The 18,195-nt window shown below is 37.1% G+C and overlaps 1 protein-coding gene across 4 annotated transcripts in view; it reads left to right on the top strand.

Annotated features, from left to right (window-relative positions):
• The window catches only part of LOC124615397 (peptidyl-alpha-hydroxyglycine alpha-amidating lyase 1), a 96,295-nt gene that overhangs the window by 42,893 nt on the left and 35,207 nt on the right, over positions 1-18,195 (top strand). For all 4 annotated transcript variants that reach the window (XM_047143231.1, XM_047143228.1, XM_047143229.1 and 1 more), the window contains exons 5-6: positions 8,826-9,118; positions 9,220-9,429. In XM_047143231.1, the coding sequence (XP_046999187.1) occupies positions 8,826-9,118; positions 9,220-9,429 (503 nt within the window). The remainder of the gene's footprint in view (positions 1-8,825; positions 9,119-9,219; positions 9,430-18,195) is intronic.

Here is an 18,195-nt window from a genome sequence, read left to right on the forward strand (position 1 = left end):
TCACCATAACAAGCATTGTGTACTTTTAAATATACTTAACACATACTTTGATAGAGTCACTGAATTTAAACTTAACATTATTTATGGCATATACAGGGTGATTCACGAAGATATGCAAATATTTTAATATGTTTTTCTACAAGTAAAACTAAAGAAAAAAGTTCATGCACACATAGGTCCACAAACGTTTAGTTACAGAGCTACGGCTAATAAAAGATTTTGACTGAAATTTAGCAACTTCCAGATAAGCAAAGGTTGTTATACAAATAAATTTGTTTACTTTCCATTAAGAATGTAGAAACATTTGTCATTTTTGGCAATCATTAGTGAGTTGTTTCAGTTGTTTCCTAACCTGGAAACGAGTGAATGTATTGTGAAGTTGTATGTACACTGTACAACTTCCTTAACACTAAGCTTTTAGCATGAGATTATCTAACACATTCATACAGTTTCAATTAATGTTATTAGCATTATTTTTCCAAAATTAAATTCTCTACAACTTCTATCGAAAACTTTGTGCAATTGTGTGGAATTTAAGAAACAAATTGGTCCAAGTAGTTAATAAATTACAAACTTTATGAAATTACGTCTTTGCTTCTCTGGATGTTCTGGAAAACTATTGCAGATACACATCTGGGACATGTTTTAGTAGATTCAGCAGATCAATAGCAACAAAATAAATGGAAATCAAGCTTTACTTTACCTCATACAGTTTTGCGATGGCTTCATATTAGCGAAGTCGCTCAATTTCAGGCAAAATCTTTTATTAGCCATAACTCCATAACTAAAAATTAGTGGACATATGCTTATGTGAACTTTTTTCTTTAGTTTTACTTGTAGGATAACACATTAAAATATTTGCATATTTTCGTGAATCACCCTATATAATTAACAAACAGGAGTAAGATTATGGAATAAAAATTTGAAAAAAAGACTTGCCCTAAAAGAGCTTCCTTATCATGTTGTGATTGCTTTTTGAAATTGTGTAATTGAGCGCTGTTACTGCAAGACAAACAGGAATTACTCAGATGGAAGATAACTGCTTTCAGGATGGACACAGAATGCACATTTAAAAGTGTGTAAAACTGGGAAGAAGAAAACATTGTCATAGTTAGCCCTTGGAGATATTTTCAACATATGTATTGTCCTCCAGGGCACAGCACAGTCAAATGTATATAGTGGTATAAGTCCTGAATGTGTGGTAGTAATAGTGCGTAAAATCATAATTATAACCTACCTATACTAATAATAAAACTTTAAAATTGCCATGTCTGTCTGTTTGAACATGATAACCACCAAAACAAGTAGAAAAATGTTCATGGAGTTTACACATTCAATTTGTGTGTAGCTTGGGGCAACATATGGGTTCTATTTCACCAAAATCGGAACATGGAGAAAAAAATCACAATTTAAAGTTTTATCTAAAATCACTAGCGCAGCTTAGTAGTTTGTGTGTTTAATCATCATGGCTCAGTACACCAAAGAGCCAGGAGATGGCTCTATTAGTTTATTTTAACTCAGTGACAAATGTATTTTCAGAAGTTTATGTTGGTGACAGAATTAAATGCCGCAATCTTAGCTTTACATAAAAACTAACAGCAAATTTATTTGCCTAGGATAAATGGATTTAATGATTTGCCTAGGATAAATGGATTTAATGATTTGCCTAGGATAAATGGATTCAATGATTTGCCTAGAATAAATGGATTTAATGATTTTGCTTTGTGCATTACAAACTTAATAACATTGCTTTGCTTCTTTTGATAGGTTTTATTTGTATTTGTTGCTAGGAAAAATGAAATTAGTAAGTCTGCTTCGTAATTTGGATGGCTAGTCATTACATTTTGATTTTGTTTTGTTTGTAAATAAAAATGCCTATAAAATAGTCAAATCTTTCTGAATATACCAGAATGGCTAAAAAGACAAGACTATGCAGTCTCAAGACTTCAATGAAGATTGTGAGGTGAGACTTTATGTGGCTTGAGAACATCAGGCTTTTAACTCTCTCTTTGGAAATTCCATCTGAAAACGAGGCACGATGTAACTCTGATTGAGAGCATCATGCATTATCTCGCTCCTCAGAAACTGACAATCAGAGAGGCTCAAAGTTACCCCTCTCTGGTGTAACATCACACTGGGTGGTTGTAATTAAAGTGGTGCTACTAACAATGGTCTAGTTTGGGCTGTAATTATTTTATGCCAGTAAAACATGGTAAACATTCTAATGCGTTAATGTGAAACCAGTATACAGTGGGGGGGAAATGAAGTTCCAATTTTTGCTACCACGTGCAAATCAGGCACTGCAAATGCATAGAAATGTTTTCATATGTAACTGATTAAGGACAGGACTTGGGCAGAAAAGGTCAAACAAGTGAGATATACCTAATGTTGAGTTTATTATTAACTGCCACTTACACACGTTTTTCAATAGGAGCACTGAAAACATCGACAAGATGCTGTACAGAGCCAGATTTGCACCTGGTGGCCAAAATTGAAACTAATTTTTTTCCAGTGTTAATCAGTTCCGCATTAAGATATCTACCAAGTTTCGCCATCATACGATAATTAAAGCCGACGCTGGACCACTGTGAGTACCTACACTTTAATTATAACATCTACACATATACTCTGCAAAGTACCATACGATACATGGTGGAGGGTACCTTATACCACTACTAGTCGTTTCCTCTCCTGTTCCACTTGCAAATAGACTGAGGGAAAGTGACTAACTATAAGTCTATATACAAGCCCTAATTTTTCACATCTTGTCTTCGTGGTCCTTACGCGAAATGTATGCTGGCAGCAATCTAATCGTTCTGCAGATGGCCTCAACTACCAGATCTCTAAGTTTGCAGAATAGTACCTTGCAGAAAGAGCATTGTCTTCCCTCCAGAGATTCCCATGTGAGTTCATGAAGCACGCTCTCTGACACTTGTGTGCTGATTGAACCTACTACCAGTAACAAATCTAGCAGCCCGCCTCTGTATTGCTTCAGTGTCTTCTTTTACGACCTAGTGGATCCTGCGGTACTGCAAATTGTGAGCTCTGCTTGCACTCTGTGAACGAGGCCAGCAGTCTTCACCAGTCCCGCAGCTGCCCATAAGAACTGCAGATGTCCTCAGAACCCAAGCAACAGACATAATTGATGCTAGTATGAGCAATAACTTGCTGTCTATTGCACACTATAGCCACAGGCATAGCCTCCTACATATTTCTGATGAAGCCCTCCCAGCAGACACACCGAGTGCACATTGGAATTTTTTCTGGCCCTGGACGTTATTCCCCTAAGGTGCTCCATAAAACGACTAACATGAGAGCTCCCAAATAAACCCCCCTGTCCACGCGTGTGCCTGCTCGGGTCCTGCTGAAGTAGTGCCCACTGTCCACTCACAGGGTGAATGGGTGAGGCCAGACAGCCAGCCTTCACATTGACACTCTGTTGTGAGTGAAACAACCACGTAACAAGCTACCAATCACCCTCTCGTGAGCTCATATGTGCCATGTGGGGAATGCAGGAGGGTGCTTCGAGAGCAGAGCCTGTGGGTGAAACGAGCAACACCTAAAGTGTCCCATGTGATGCGTCAGTTTCTTTCATGCCTCCACAGCCCAAGGCATTAGCCTGCAGATGGCTGACTGTGGCCTTGAGTGTCTTCAGCTGTTCACGAACTGCACACGACCACACCCACAACCTATCCACATGAAAACTAAACTATGAAATAAAATAGCAAAAGCTAAATATGTGACTCACTAGCCACCCGGTGCTTCACCGATGAAGGCTGGCAGCTGATTCAGCTGTGGTCTTTTGTGGTTACTGGCTGTCCAGAAACAAACAAACAGACGACGTCTGTGTGAAAGTACATGCTACTGTTACAAAAAAAAGTTACTTTACCTCTCAAATACAAAAATATGCAATGAAATTAAGAATTAAACTTTGCAGGTGCACAAAAACATGCAAAGAATTTAAGAATTAAACTGAAAACACAAATGGGGAGCTAAATATGCTACTTGCTAGCTTCCAGGTGCTTCATCCTCAAAGGCTTAAGGCTGACTTCATCCTCAAAGGCTTAAGGCTGACTTCATCCTCAAAGGCTTACGGCTGACTTCATCCTCAAAGGCTTAAGGCTGACTTCATCCTCAAAGGCTTAAGGCTGACTTCATCCTCAAAGGCTTAAGGCTGACTGGATGTGATAAATAGTTACTCCCCATCCAAAACAATAAACAAATGACAACTGCATGAATGTTCACATTGCTGTTATAAAATGCATTACTATGCCTCTCAAATACAGAAATATGCAATGAATTTAAGAATTAAACTTTGCAAGCTCAAAAACATGGAAAGAACCACCCATTAAAAGTGGAAATTTCGCTAGAAAGCCCACATAGGTGAGCAAGGTTTTATGCTCTGAATCCCTCTTATTCCTAACAGCGTACCATTTTGCTTTAAATGTCTACAGTTTACAGTGAGCTTATGTTGTGCCATGATCATAAATAAAGCACAAGGCCAGATGCAGGTGTGGACCTAAGCCTCAGCTGCTTCCTTGCGGCCAGCTCTACATGGCTGTCTCCATGTAGTGAAGCAAACAAGCTCTTCATTCATGTCCTCAATCATACTACTTCAGATGTTGCATACTTTATAAGTTAAAAACAAATTCCACGTGCAAGAAGTGTCGGGCACAGCAATAAATAACTACCAGGGCAGTGCCTGGTTTCTCAGCTAATTATTATTAAGATATCATTCCTTAGGGTTCCTAGTGACACTAGGTTTCATTTAAGGTTATGCCCCTGAGAGGTGGCTGGTTGTAGGCACTCTGTGGCACTCATATGCACTGTGTTTTGTCTATTATCTGTATGAAAGGCGATAGGCTGAGCAAAATTGAAGTTCCCGATTCACTTCTAAAATATCTAAATATCTTTCTCCATTTAGAGGCACTCATTCTTATGGTTTCATTGTTGAAAATCACTATCAGTTTACTGGGGTAGGTAGTATGCTGCAAACTTGGTTAGTACACCATGCTAGTTTGGTGAAATCTCATCATCCCAAGGTAGTAAATACTAAAGAATGCTTAGCATCATTGGGAAGCATCAGTAAACATCTTGTCTCAGACAAAAACTTCCTCATGATGTTATCTATCGCCTCTTTTTTTTTTTTTTTTTTTTCTCCAGAGACTTTGGAACATTCTGTATAGTCCAAAACAGAGTGTTCCAACAGTGCCCTACAAAGCAGGAGTGCTCTGGACACTCACTGCAGTGGTTCAGATCCCGTATCGTGGGGGTTCTTGAAGTATGGGGTCATCATCCATGTAACGTGTGACTGGCAGATCACAAGATTCTGCTGTGCTGGCCAGTTTGATTGATCACAGCAAGTGACAGTGCTCCGCAATGTGCTAGCCCATTTGATTGTTCACAGAGAGTGACAATTGTCATGAACTGGAACAGCTGGTTCTAGAATAGTATTACTGTCACGCAATTTTAAAATTTTATGTAAGTGTTTAGCAGATCATTATTATTTAGTTTCATTATATTTTACAAGTCTGATTTTGAAATTCTTGCTGGGAATAGCAGAAAAACTAAGAATATCTTGAAGGTCTTTAAAAGTTACAAGAAAACCTCATAAATTTTAGGTTAAGTATTTCCTATATCAATTTCTGTGTTTGTTATATATTTCCTTCTGCCTTTTAATACTACTGAAAATGTTGTAAAAAAAGCCAATGTAATGAAAACTTTAAAAATAATCCTGATAGTTCAGAGAAAGAGAGCTGTACAGCTACCTGTCTAATTTAGAAGATTACTATTCAGGAAGACAATATTATCAATCATCTGTGGCTTCGAAGATGTGCCAGTCCTGATACTGGAATGCTGTGTAAGAAGTATGCCAGTGTGGAAAGATGTAGGTACTTGCTACCGTCAGGCTATTAGGTTGCTGTCTTCCACAAACTGGAGTTTATCGTTGATATATTTTGAAAATTAATCTGCGGCAATGCCAGTACTCTTATAGATTCATCTTCCAACAAATCTTCAAATTTGTTGAAAAGATCCATCAGGTTGTACGTCTATATCTATACTCTGCAAACCACTGTAAGATCCATGGCAGAGGGTGCATCCCATTGTACAAGTTATTAGGATTTCTTTCTGTTCCATTCATTTATGGAGCATAGGAAGAATGATCATTTGAATGCCTCTGTGGGTGTAGTAATTATTGTAGTCTTACCTTAAAAACCCCAATGTGAGTGATCCATAGGGGGTTGTAGTATATTCCTAGAGTAATCATTTAAAGACAATTCTTGAAACTTTGTAAATAGCCTTTCTCCAGTAATTTACATCTATTGTCAAGAGTCCTCCAGTTGAGTTTTTCAGTATCTCTGTGACACTCTCCCATGGACTAAAGAAGGAAACCTGTGACCTCTCGTGCTGCCCTTCTCTGTATATGTTCAGTATCCCCTGTTAGTCTAAGTTGTAGGGGTCCGACACACACTTGAGCAATATTCTAGAAGATTTCTATTTCTTTACATGAAAACCTGCTACTTCATTAAATTTCAAACAGATTTATATCCCTTCATAATATATACACTACAGAGGCTTGTCATCGCAGGTAAACCATTTATATAAACAATACTTTATTAAAAAGTATCACAAAATTGACTTTGACTCTCCTGTACTGCATGGCACACAGTGCATGTACCTCCTGGGAAAACTCATCAATTTGCTGGAGTTGACAGTAAACAAAACAATTACATTTTCTTATTTACAATACTGGTACATGTAGCACAATACTGTAATACTTTCAAACAGTGTGTTGTGTACCATAAGGGCAATCTTTGATTAAAAATTATATCATATCTAATTTTATTTTCTTATGGTTTGAAGATAGGTGTAAGACTGCACAGGCAGAGAAACTCTACAGAGAATTATAGCCAGACAAGAACCCTCTCTTCCAGCTTATTGCAATTACCATTCTACTAACTTACATTCTCCATAGATAGGCAGCATTTCTACTTTATCTTCTTTGGCATGCATTGTAATCACACAAACGTTCATCCGAAGACACGTGAATTAATGATTGGTGTCCATTTTCATTGTGTTTCAATTTATTTACTGTAAACTCCAGCAAGTGGACAAATTACATAACCTCATTTATCTTCGCTGTGTGGTAATAGAGTAAAAGTCAATTTTGTGTTACATTTTTAATAACATCATGTTTATGTGAATGCTACAGTGTGATAGATTCTTGAACAGGTCCTGAATTGTCAAATAAAAAGAAAAAATACAGGGTGCTCTTTGAAAAAGATACACTGCTGTTGATGTCTTTGTAACAAACAAAGTTAGCAGAAAGAAAATCTTGATGTTTTCCCCTGATAGCAACACAACATTTGCTTGATGGACTTTTTTTTTTATTTCTCTATTGGACAAAAACTTACTTGAGGTGGTCAAGGCAAATGGTACTCCCTGCGTTAAAGTCTGCCCAAGTAGAAATTTGAAGACTTGAAGTTGTAAGAATTCTTTCTTCTGAAAAACTTTTGACATTTTTTGGGTGTGTTGCATGCAGATTTATTTGTTCTTTACTTGATTTTTGGCAATAGGCTTTAAGTGAAATAACAGCCAAACAAGATATGTGATGTCAATAAATATAATATAATTGACGGGTATATATTCATAGTCAACATAAAAATGGAAAACAATGAAATACAACAAAAGTAAAAAAGCAAGTGAAAAGTAAGCCATCAGAAAATAACACCGATTTGGGGAAAGAATAAAGCTATTTTTTTACTGTGCCAAGTGATTTACATAGCTTTCCATCTCTCTCACTGTACTAAAATTGACTGTCATTTCAGCATGTGGCGTAAGCTTGAGTTGTCCTGATAGCAGTATTATCTGCCAATGCTATGTAGCAATTGAGTATGGACTTGAAACGGAGTTATTTATGATATAATGGCTGATATGTGATCATAAAGTAATGAGCTTTCTGATAGAAAGTGTAAGTATGGCAACACATTGAAATTGTTTCAGAAACGTAAACTAATATATTTGAATGATGGTCCGAGTAGGACATTATTAATTGAAGAAACGGCTGAGCCAAGCAGCAACTGTAATAGCAGATAAGTAATTAGACGTTGGAGAATCTGGGCAGAATACACAGTTGCTCCCTCCTTTTAGATGAAAAAACATTTAATCGATTTCCAACTTGGGTATCTGATGTGCAGTATCCCTTTATCACAACCCTGTTACTTAAATACATCATTTTAATTCATTTTTAGCTCCTGGTTAATTTGCATTACTTTGTTTTCTCTTTGGAGGGGATGGTTTATTATCTGCTGTCGGCCCATCAGTGCCATAAATTTTTTTGTCAGCCAGGCTTTTCAAAAATTAGTAGGGTATACTCTTAATTTATTTTTTGTTTATTAATTTTGCTGTGTACTATTATGACTAGTGCAGTAGCAATAAAATCCAATTTTAATAGACAGAATGTCATTTACTGTACTGCAAAGTTTGACAGTAGGCATATTTTTGTACAAATTTATTGATCAACTATGAGGTGTTATGGATCTATTGGGCATATATTACGTGCAGTGTAGACATGCGTGTCTATTTGTACTAAACAATTGTGGGAGTTCATAAGATGGTATAGTCACTTAATACAACTACCGTATTCATATAAGTTTTGAAGGCTGCACTGCATGTTGTGTGGCTGGTCACATTAGTTCACTGTTGTACATATACTGAAGGTGAAAGAGGCCCCACATTTATGTTACTAATGTGGCAATAATTTAGGGTTCATAACATGTATGCACAAGTTGTACTGTAATGTATTTTGTTATTACTCATTTCAGATTTTATCTTCCACATGGCCTAACAGTGGATTCTGAAAATAATGTATGGGTAACAGACGTAGCTCTGCATCAAGTATTTATGTTTAAAAGGAATCAATGGAAGAAACCAGCTTTAATTCTTGGCACAAAATTTGTGCCAGGAAATGATGATACACATTTTTGCAAGCCTACAGATGTTGCTATATTGTCCAATGGAGACTTTTTTGTTTCTGATGGTTATTGTAACAGCCGAATTATTAAATTCGATATCAGTGGGCAAAAACTTATGGAATGGGGCCGTAATATACTGCAAGGTAATGATAGATAAGTATTACTTTCTGTATTTGTTTTTCTTTGCATTTGACATAGAAAAAAATATAACGGATATATATGTTCGGTGTGAACTATTTTACAGGTTCTTTGGATGGCATAGGCTTGACAGCATATACTTTCAGTTTGCCCCACGCACTTGCGGTAGCTGAAGAAAAGGAAACACTTTTCCTTGCTGATCGTGAAAATGGACGTATTCTCAGTTTCAACATCACATCTGGATACTTTTTATATGAAATACAGTCTCCTGATATGGGTCACAAACTGTTTAGTGTTGCCTACTCTCCATCACAAGGTATGCACATCAGTTTATTACAATAAAAAAATTAATAGTCATAAAAAGAACAAAAGAGAGAGAGAGAGAGAGAGAGAGAGAGAGAGAGAGAGAGAGAGAGAGATGGCAACGGAGTTCTTTTATGTAGGTGACAAGTCAATGTAAAAAATTAATAAAACACTGTTGAAGAAAAGACAGTTTGAAAAATGAAACTTTATAATAGAGAATATTGTAAAGTTTATCAAAAAACAAAGATGATGTGACTTACCAAACGAAAGCGCTGGCAGGTCGAAAGACACACAAACATACACACAAAATTCAAGCTTTCGCAACAAACTGTTGCCTAATCAGGAAAGAGGGAAGGAGAGGGAAAGACGAAAGGATGTGGGTTTTAAGGGAGAGGGTAAGGAGTCATTCCAATCCCGGGAGCGGAAAGACTTACCTTAGGGGGAAAAAAGAACGGGTATACACTCGCGCACACACACACATATCCATCCACACATATATTGTAAAGGTTAGATGGAGGAGGGGAGGGATGCATACTTCATCTTCCATCACACATAATATCTTGAGCCCAAATAATTTGAGTTTTTTTTAGCACTCGAAGATTTTGTGTGTTTTGGACGAGGGACATTAAGTAAGTAATGCAACACTTTTTCTGAAAGCAGGTTGGTTTTATTCATGATTCCAATACACCATATTGTTCCCTATTATTTTGCTACAAAATCCTATTTTTCAACATAATCTCCATTCAACATGACTGCATTATGTCACCTTACTGGTATGTATGCCTACATGGTACCAATCGACTGATCAGTGTCAGGGCTAACATCTTGCTGCATCAGTAACCTCCCATCATATGCGTACTGCTTCCTGTGGAGTGCATCCTTCATTGGGCGAAACAGATGGAATTCGGAAGATGTGATATCTGGGCTGTAAGCTGGATGAGGAAACAAGTGGGCACACACCCTTGGGTGCCCCAACTGGTGGATGAATACGTCAGCACTACCAACAGACACATTCAGTTGTCCAGCAAGTTGTTTGACTGTGATCCGTCGATCACCTCAAATAAGAATGTCTGCACGTTCCAACACGGCTGTATATGGCCAGCTGGCATGTGGGAGATTGGACAGGTTTGCACTACCTTTGTTACAGTGATGACAGACATCTTGCCCAACGGCTAACCATGCTTTGTTTCACTACTAGGTCTCCGCAGACATTCTACAAGCCCTATGAATATTTGTGGTGCTCTGGTTTTCCACCAAAAGAAACACAATGACAGCTCTCTTCTGTTACAGATGCCAGTTTGAAGGCTATGTATAGTGCTGCTGCCTACAAATTCACAGGACCTGTTTCAGCCTTTGTATTAGGCCATTATCAGGCACATCCACCAAGCGAGGTGATGTGGTGGTTAGCACACTGGACTCACATTTGGGAGGACAACGTTTCAAACCTGTGTCCGACTGTCCTGATTTAAGTTTTCTGTGATTTCCCTAAATCGCTTCAGCAAATGCCGGGATGGTTCCTTTGAAAGAGCATGGCTGACATACTTTCCCTTGCTTCCCTAAACTGATGACTTTGCTGTTTTGTCCTCCCCCCCCCCCCCCCCCCATCTCAACCAACCAAGTGCATTTGAAAGTTATCCTGTGGAGAAGTAACATAAAATGATCAAGTTATGAAAAAAGCAACTGAAGTTGCTTTTTCTTAATTAAACATCAGTTTCGAAATCAGCATCATCATCCAGACATGGAGAAACTAACAATCATTGACGGTGTGGCATGATATGGGCCTATATTCTAAATTTCAAAAGAGTGATTATCCAAGACTGATAATCTTAAAGCACCAGAACAGACTGACTAAAAAGAAATGCTACATGCAAAGAAACACAAATGGACTTGCCAGAACTCATCTACAGGAGATTCAAGTTGCCAACAATTTTCTAACAGTTGCTTGCCAGTATCTTTCAGGGTCTACAACTACATCTATACTCTGTAAACCACTGTGAGGTGCTTGGCAGAGGGTACATCCCATTGTACCAGTTATTAGGGTTTCTACCTGTTCCATTCATGTATGGAGTGCAGAAAGAATGATTGCTTGAATACCTCTATACATGCAGTAAGTATCCCTATGTGAGCAGTACGTAGGGGGTTGTAGTCTATTCCTAGAGTAATCACTTAAAGCTGGTTCCTGAAACTTTGTTAATAGATTTTCTTGGGATAGTTTACATCTATCTTCAAGCATCTTCCAGTTCAGTTCCTTCAGTATCTCTGTGACACTCCCAGGGATTAAACAAACCAGTGACCAGTCATGCTGCCGATCTCTGTATACATTCAAATCTGATGTTAGTCCTGTCTGGTACAGGTCATACACACTTGAGCAATATTTTAGAACCGGTTGCACGAGTGGTTTGTAAGCAATCTCCTTTGTAGTTTGAGTGCACTTCTCCAGTATTCTACCAATAAACCAAAGTCTACCACCTGCTTTACCCACAATTGAACTTACGTGATCGTTCCATTTCATATCCCTACAAAGTGTTACACCCAGGTATTTGTATGAGTTGGCCGATTAATGACTCATTGATATTATAGTCTAGGATTCTATGTGTTTTTGTTCTGTAAACTGCAAAATTTTACATTTCTGAACATTTAAAACAAGTTGTCAATCTTTGCACCACTTTGAAATTTTATTATGATCTGACTGAATACTTATGCAAATTCTTTCTCGTAGTACTTCATTATAAATAACTGCATCACCCGCAAAAAACTTGATTTTACAATTAATATTATCTGCAAGGTCATTAATTTACAATATGAATAGCTTCTAGTGTGATATTCACCGGAGTTGTTGGTAATCTATTCTTGTGTCAATTTTTGAACTCCCCTCACACTCCTCCCCTGGCCCACACCCAGTGGCTTGCATTTAATATTCTGTTGATATGCAAGTTAATCTCACCATCTTTCCACTTTTCTATTAGGGTTCTATCAGCATATGTAGAAATTATCTCCCATTCTTTAATGGATTTAATTACTATTTTACTTTTTGAGTTTCCCTTGTGAGTCATTCATATTTCATTCCTTCTTTAAAGAGCTTTGGAGACCAACCAAAACTTTCTTACTTGTTCACTAAACTATGGTGAACAGCTTGCAGGGGCCTTCCAGAAAATGAATTTCTGACAGATGTGTTATGTCTCCGTAATTATGTAACAAGCGAGTACAAACAGCAGTTTTCAAAATGAATCAAATACAGAATTAACATTTTGTGTTTTATGTTCCAGCAAATGCCAATCAGTCTCTCAGAGAATAATAGCCAGTTCATATTCCAGATAGCACACTGCTTCCATTTTGTAGTTGAAATATTCTGTCGCTAGCGATACTTGATGTAACAATCAAGTAGTTACCAGCCACATTTTGTGAAAAGTATAGAGAACACAGCATCAGCAGAAACTTGCTTCTATTCATATTAATTGAAATGCTCTTTTTTTATATGAAAGAAGGCGTTTTTATTTCGGTATTAAAATTGTTCATTTTCAAATTTCAGTGTTTTTTTATTAGTTATAAAAGTGCACTCAGACTGTGAATTAGTACACAAGTTTATGCAAGTCTCTTTCTTCCAGTCTTCATTGTGGTCTGTTATAGTTTTTGTTTCTATGTACTTGTTAAGAGTGTGATCTTTTTTACCTCCTTGCCCACTACATTTACTTTTCTTCACTTGGTTTGTGGGATTTGTTGTTGACTTATTTTATGATGAAACCTATTAATTGTGAGTCCTGTTGGCACTATTTTGTCCACTCAAATATTAAACACACTAGAGACCAAAAATAGCTGTCCAACAGTTATGACTTTCTACTGTACATACATAATTTCTAGTGAGTGAGATTGCACATTGGCTAATGTACTGGACTTGCAGTCATGAGGGTCAGGATTCAAATACGAATTTGGCCATCCAGATGTACATTTTCCTAAATCAGTGAAGGCAAATGCTGAATGTCCTTATGAAGAAGAGAGAACCACCTTTTTCTCCATCTTTCATTTATCGTAACATGACCTTGCCACTGACAAGACGACCAACTTTAATTTTTGTAATCCAGAAATACGTAAGATTGATTCTAATTAGTCAGATGGGCTAGGAATCCACTTTTCAATAGGAAAAGAAATATTTCAGTGGGGCTAGTTAATAGTTTTTCAACTGAAAAAAAGAACAACAAACTCTGCCAAAACTGTCACATTTTCTAATAAAAACAAATATCATGTTTTGCAAACAAGTGACTGTGATAACGACTCTCCAAATGATTATGGACTTTTAAAAATCATTGAACTGAAAATGAATAGTGTTTTGCAAAAAATATCAACAACAAATACAGATTATCAAGGAAAAAGTGTAATGTACTATTTCTAACAGACAGTCATGGCAGAAATCTATCCAGCATGCTCTGTGAGGAGACATAGCAGTGACTGGTGTAGTGAAACCAGGAAAAGGATGTAAAAATGTTGTAGACAGTAACTCTCAGATGAAATTAATGCAGGAAGATGACTTTACTGTCTGTATAATGGGTTCAAATGATGTGGCAAAAAATGAAGCAGAGGTTTGCGTGAAAATGCTGCAGAATTTTTTACAAGTTAACAAATGCAAAAACACAGTAGTTGCCACACTGCCTCATAGGGACAGTCTAATTTATAATTCGTGTGTAAACAAAGAAATTCGGAAAACAAACATTAAAATAAGGAAACTGTGTTCGCAATACACTAAGTGCGATTTACTGGTTATAAGCAAAACTGCATCAGATTCTGCAACGAAACATGGAATGCATTTGAACTATGAAGGGGAAAGGTTTGTTTGCTATCATGTTAGTGAAATAATTAAAGAAAGAATTCTGAGGAATACAACAATCTATCAGCTTCCTGTACATACTTCCAGTAACAACGAGGAAAACAAAATGAACAAGAAAGAAGAATGAAAGTAGAACACTGCTGACATTCCTAATTTAAACTAAAGGGATGTAATGCTGTAAATATGACTTCCAATCACTAAATCATGAATATGCCGAATCTAAACATTTATGACCATAATGTGCAGTCCCGTCATAATAAGACTGATAAAATTAACATACTGTTAAAAGCTGAACTTAAAGATATCTCAGTGTTATGCATTTCTGAGCACTGCCTTAACCCAGAATTAATCCAGAATACGAAAATAAACAAATTCCTTTTGGCTACTTACTACTGCAGGAATAATAGTAAGCAGGGTGGGGCAGCAATCTACACAAAGGAAAATGTAGATTTTATTACCCTACCTGACTTAACTAGAACAAATGCAAAAAGGATTATAAAATTGCAGCTATAAGAATTACTCAGTTCAACCTGGTTATTGCTACAGTTTACCAACCACCATCTGGAAGTTTTGAACTTTTCTTAAACAAAATGGAGTCATTGCAAAATAAAGTAAATAAAATTTCTTCTCGAACTGCATGTAGAAGTTGTAATCAGGATAATGTTAACTACTTCAACAAATTATGACAGAAAGAAAAATGGTCAGAAGTGTACAAAATGGACGATATAAATGAAAAATTTAACTCTAGAACAAACAGCTCATCACAAAGGGAATAAGGGTTTCATGCCAGAAAAAAGACTACCTCATGAAATATGTAACTGAAAAAATTCCTCACCTGAAGTACACACATACTATAAAAAATACTCCAAAATATTAAGAAAGTAATAAAAGCAGCAGCCATCCCCCTGGACTGAACCTACGTTAAACAACCTCACTCCCATTTACTCTTCAGTCTTCTCCTCTTTACCCATTCACGCATCTTTTCGTCCTACATAGTTGTGTTTATCTTTGTACTATATACCTCTTTACTCCTGTATGCATCCTCTTTGATTTGAAGCTGGCACAGTACTTACAGTAGAATATCTTTGGCTTCTCTCTGACAACCATGCCTCCATCCTTGCTACCCTCCCTGTTTTCCTTTCCCTGTTGCTTCATAACCTGGGTTGTGAGTAACTGAATCCACTTTCCCTTCTTCCCTTTCTTTCCCCTCTCTCCCCCCTGATGAAGGAACAAAGTTCCGAAAGCTAGGGACGTAAATTTTCTGTTCTGTTTTGTGTATCTATCGGCTGTACTGAGCTGAGGTAAGTACTAGCCAGCCCCTCTATCTCTTTGTTAGTATTTGTTTCACATCTTTATATGAGATTTTCCATTAATCGTTTAAACTAAATGTGGTGTACCCCAAGGATCAGTAATGAGACCCGTTCTGTTCCTTCTGTACATAAATGATCTGAACTTGAATGTTGATGCACGTAAAACAATCATATTTGCAGATGACACCATGATTCTACTAAAGGGAGACAGCAGTGAACAGTAACAGCAGACAGTAAACATGCTCACGAAACAACTTAGCAGCTGGACACACAATAATCAGCTTGTAATTAACAGTAAGAAAACCATTGCACTAAAATTTCACAATGCTCCTAACAAGGACATGCTTATCCCATCAGTCTCTATCAATGGCAAATCAGTTGGTAACAGTACTGAAACCAAATTATTAGGACTTTGGCTGCAGAGCAATGTCAGATGGAATAGGCATATTGAATATCTCAGTGCAGAACTGAGCAAAACATGTTACCTTCTTTGCTCATTAAAATCACGCTACAGTGAGAAAACAGTAATGAATGCGTATCATGCCTACTTTCATTCTCGTCTTAGATATGGGATCACCTTCTGGGGAAACTCTAAAACAGCCAATTGCACTTTTAAACTACCAAAAAGTGCCATTAGAATCTTGTTTGGATGCAAGTCTAGAGACTCTCGTAAATCTCTGTCTAAGAAATCTGGTATTCCTCCATTACCATGTGTATACATTATGGAAACCCTTTTATTTTTTTAAATAAATGTAATAGGTAAGGACGGGGGGAGGGGGGGGGGGGGGGGAGGGACTGTGATATAGATGATCACTAGTAACTTACATCTAACTCAAATCAGCATAACTCTGTACCAAAAAGGTACTTTTCACGTGGGAGTTAAGCATTATAGCAAACTTCCTGAAAACATAAAAACTATTACTGAGGTCAATACCTTTGGAAAATCTCTAAAGTCATATTTACAGCGTCACTGCTTTTACTTCATTGAAGAATATTTAAGCTTATGAAGTGTGTCATATAAATACTTATTTATAAAGTGTATTATTGTAACCTTAAATATATATGGCTAGAAATGACTTTCAGCTGTATATTTATAACTTGACTTATCTAATGTCTTATGCATGAGCTGCTTTGTAGACAACAGGATCAATAAATACAATAATGACGGAAACAACAACAACAACAACAACAATGACATGAGACTCTCCATTCATTGCTATAGAATGAAGTAGCTAGTTTATTTCCAGTGCTTTTAGATTCTGATTCAAATATTGTCAATTATTAACATAATTTATTCCAAGTTTCATCATAACTTCGTATTTAGCATTGATTGTTCATGATTTCAAATATGGCTTTTGCTGTCAAGGCTTCTATGATATTTTAATTAATACTTCATGCCAAATTATGTAAACAAGCTAAGGTACTAGCAGCTGACATCTTTAGAGTGTGTATTGAGATCTATTGAATCTTTATTTGTAGCAAATTAATAAGCTGCCTCCAATTCACATCATTAGATATCCAGATCTGTGACTCACTTGGATATACACTGATCAGCATGAAAATGCAACACATAATAAATTATGTGTAATTATCTACTTAATCAAAGTAAATCTTATATTTTTAGATGGGGTGTTACTTTGTGAGCAAACAGTGATGAGACAGTTGTCTATTACATGAACCTTAATGCTTTTTTCGTATGCAACATGAAAAACATATCACTGTCTGTGAGGCAATAATGCTTTCCTGTGATTGTAGCACTTAGTGCTGTACCTTGTATTGTTTCCCTTTTGGTCACACTGTTTGTCAGATCTTTGTGTGATCATCATAATCGAATTTCTGGAGTAAACTTGCTATTAAGTCATGAAGATGCTGCAAAAGCCTTTGGTGGAAGGATGTCACAACATGTATTATGCTGCAGAAATGTTGAGAACTGCATTTTCCATGAATTCCAGAACATTAAGAAAGTACAGGGAAAATGGAAATTTTGCAAGGAAACCAAGATCAGGCCTAACAAGAGTAAGATCAACAAGAGACGATAATTTATTACAACTTTAAGTTCTCCACAACCATCACACTAGCATTGTTGAAGCACAAAATACTCAAAGTTCAAGGGGCAATGATAGTGAGAGAACTGTCTGAGGAATACTAGGAGAAGCCAGTCTTCAAAAGGGCCAGAACTCACCAAAGAGAATTGCACAGCTTGGTTACGTTTCGCAAGGGAATATTGCTGCTAGGGAGTACAACAATGGGAGCATGCATTGGTCACTGTTGAGTCACAATTTGGCCCACGATCACGTGTCAGTAGGGAGAGGGTCTGGAACAGGCCTGGGGAAAGGTACTTCCCTTGCATATTCTCACTCAGGATAACTTTTGAGCTCGGTTTTCTGACGGTGTCAGCAGGGATGAGTCTGACTGCAAAGATGGATTTGGTCTTTGTGGTGGATGGGAGCCCTACAGTGCATCAGTATGTGGAGAAAAGCATTTTGGAGCATGCTGTTTTATTACTGACAATGAATGCCCGCATGTTGCAAGAATGGTACAAGATTTCTGGGATGAAGCTGAGATTTATGCTATGGCTTGATTTACTTATTTATTTATTTACACATCAAGTTCCGTAAGACCAAATTGAGGAGCAAATCTCCAAGGTCAT

The sequence above is a fragment of the Schistocerca americana genome, chromosome 5 (genome assembly GCF_021461395.2).
Source record: "Schistocerca americana isolate TAMUIC-IGC-003095 chromosome 5, iqSchAmer2.1, whole genome shotgun sequence".
NCBI lineage: Eukaryota > Metazoa > Arthropoda > Insecta > Orthoptera > Acrididae > Schistocerca > Schistocerca americana.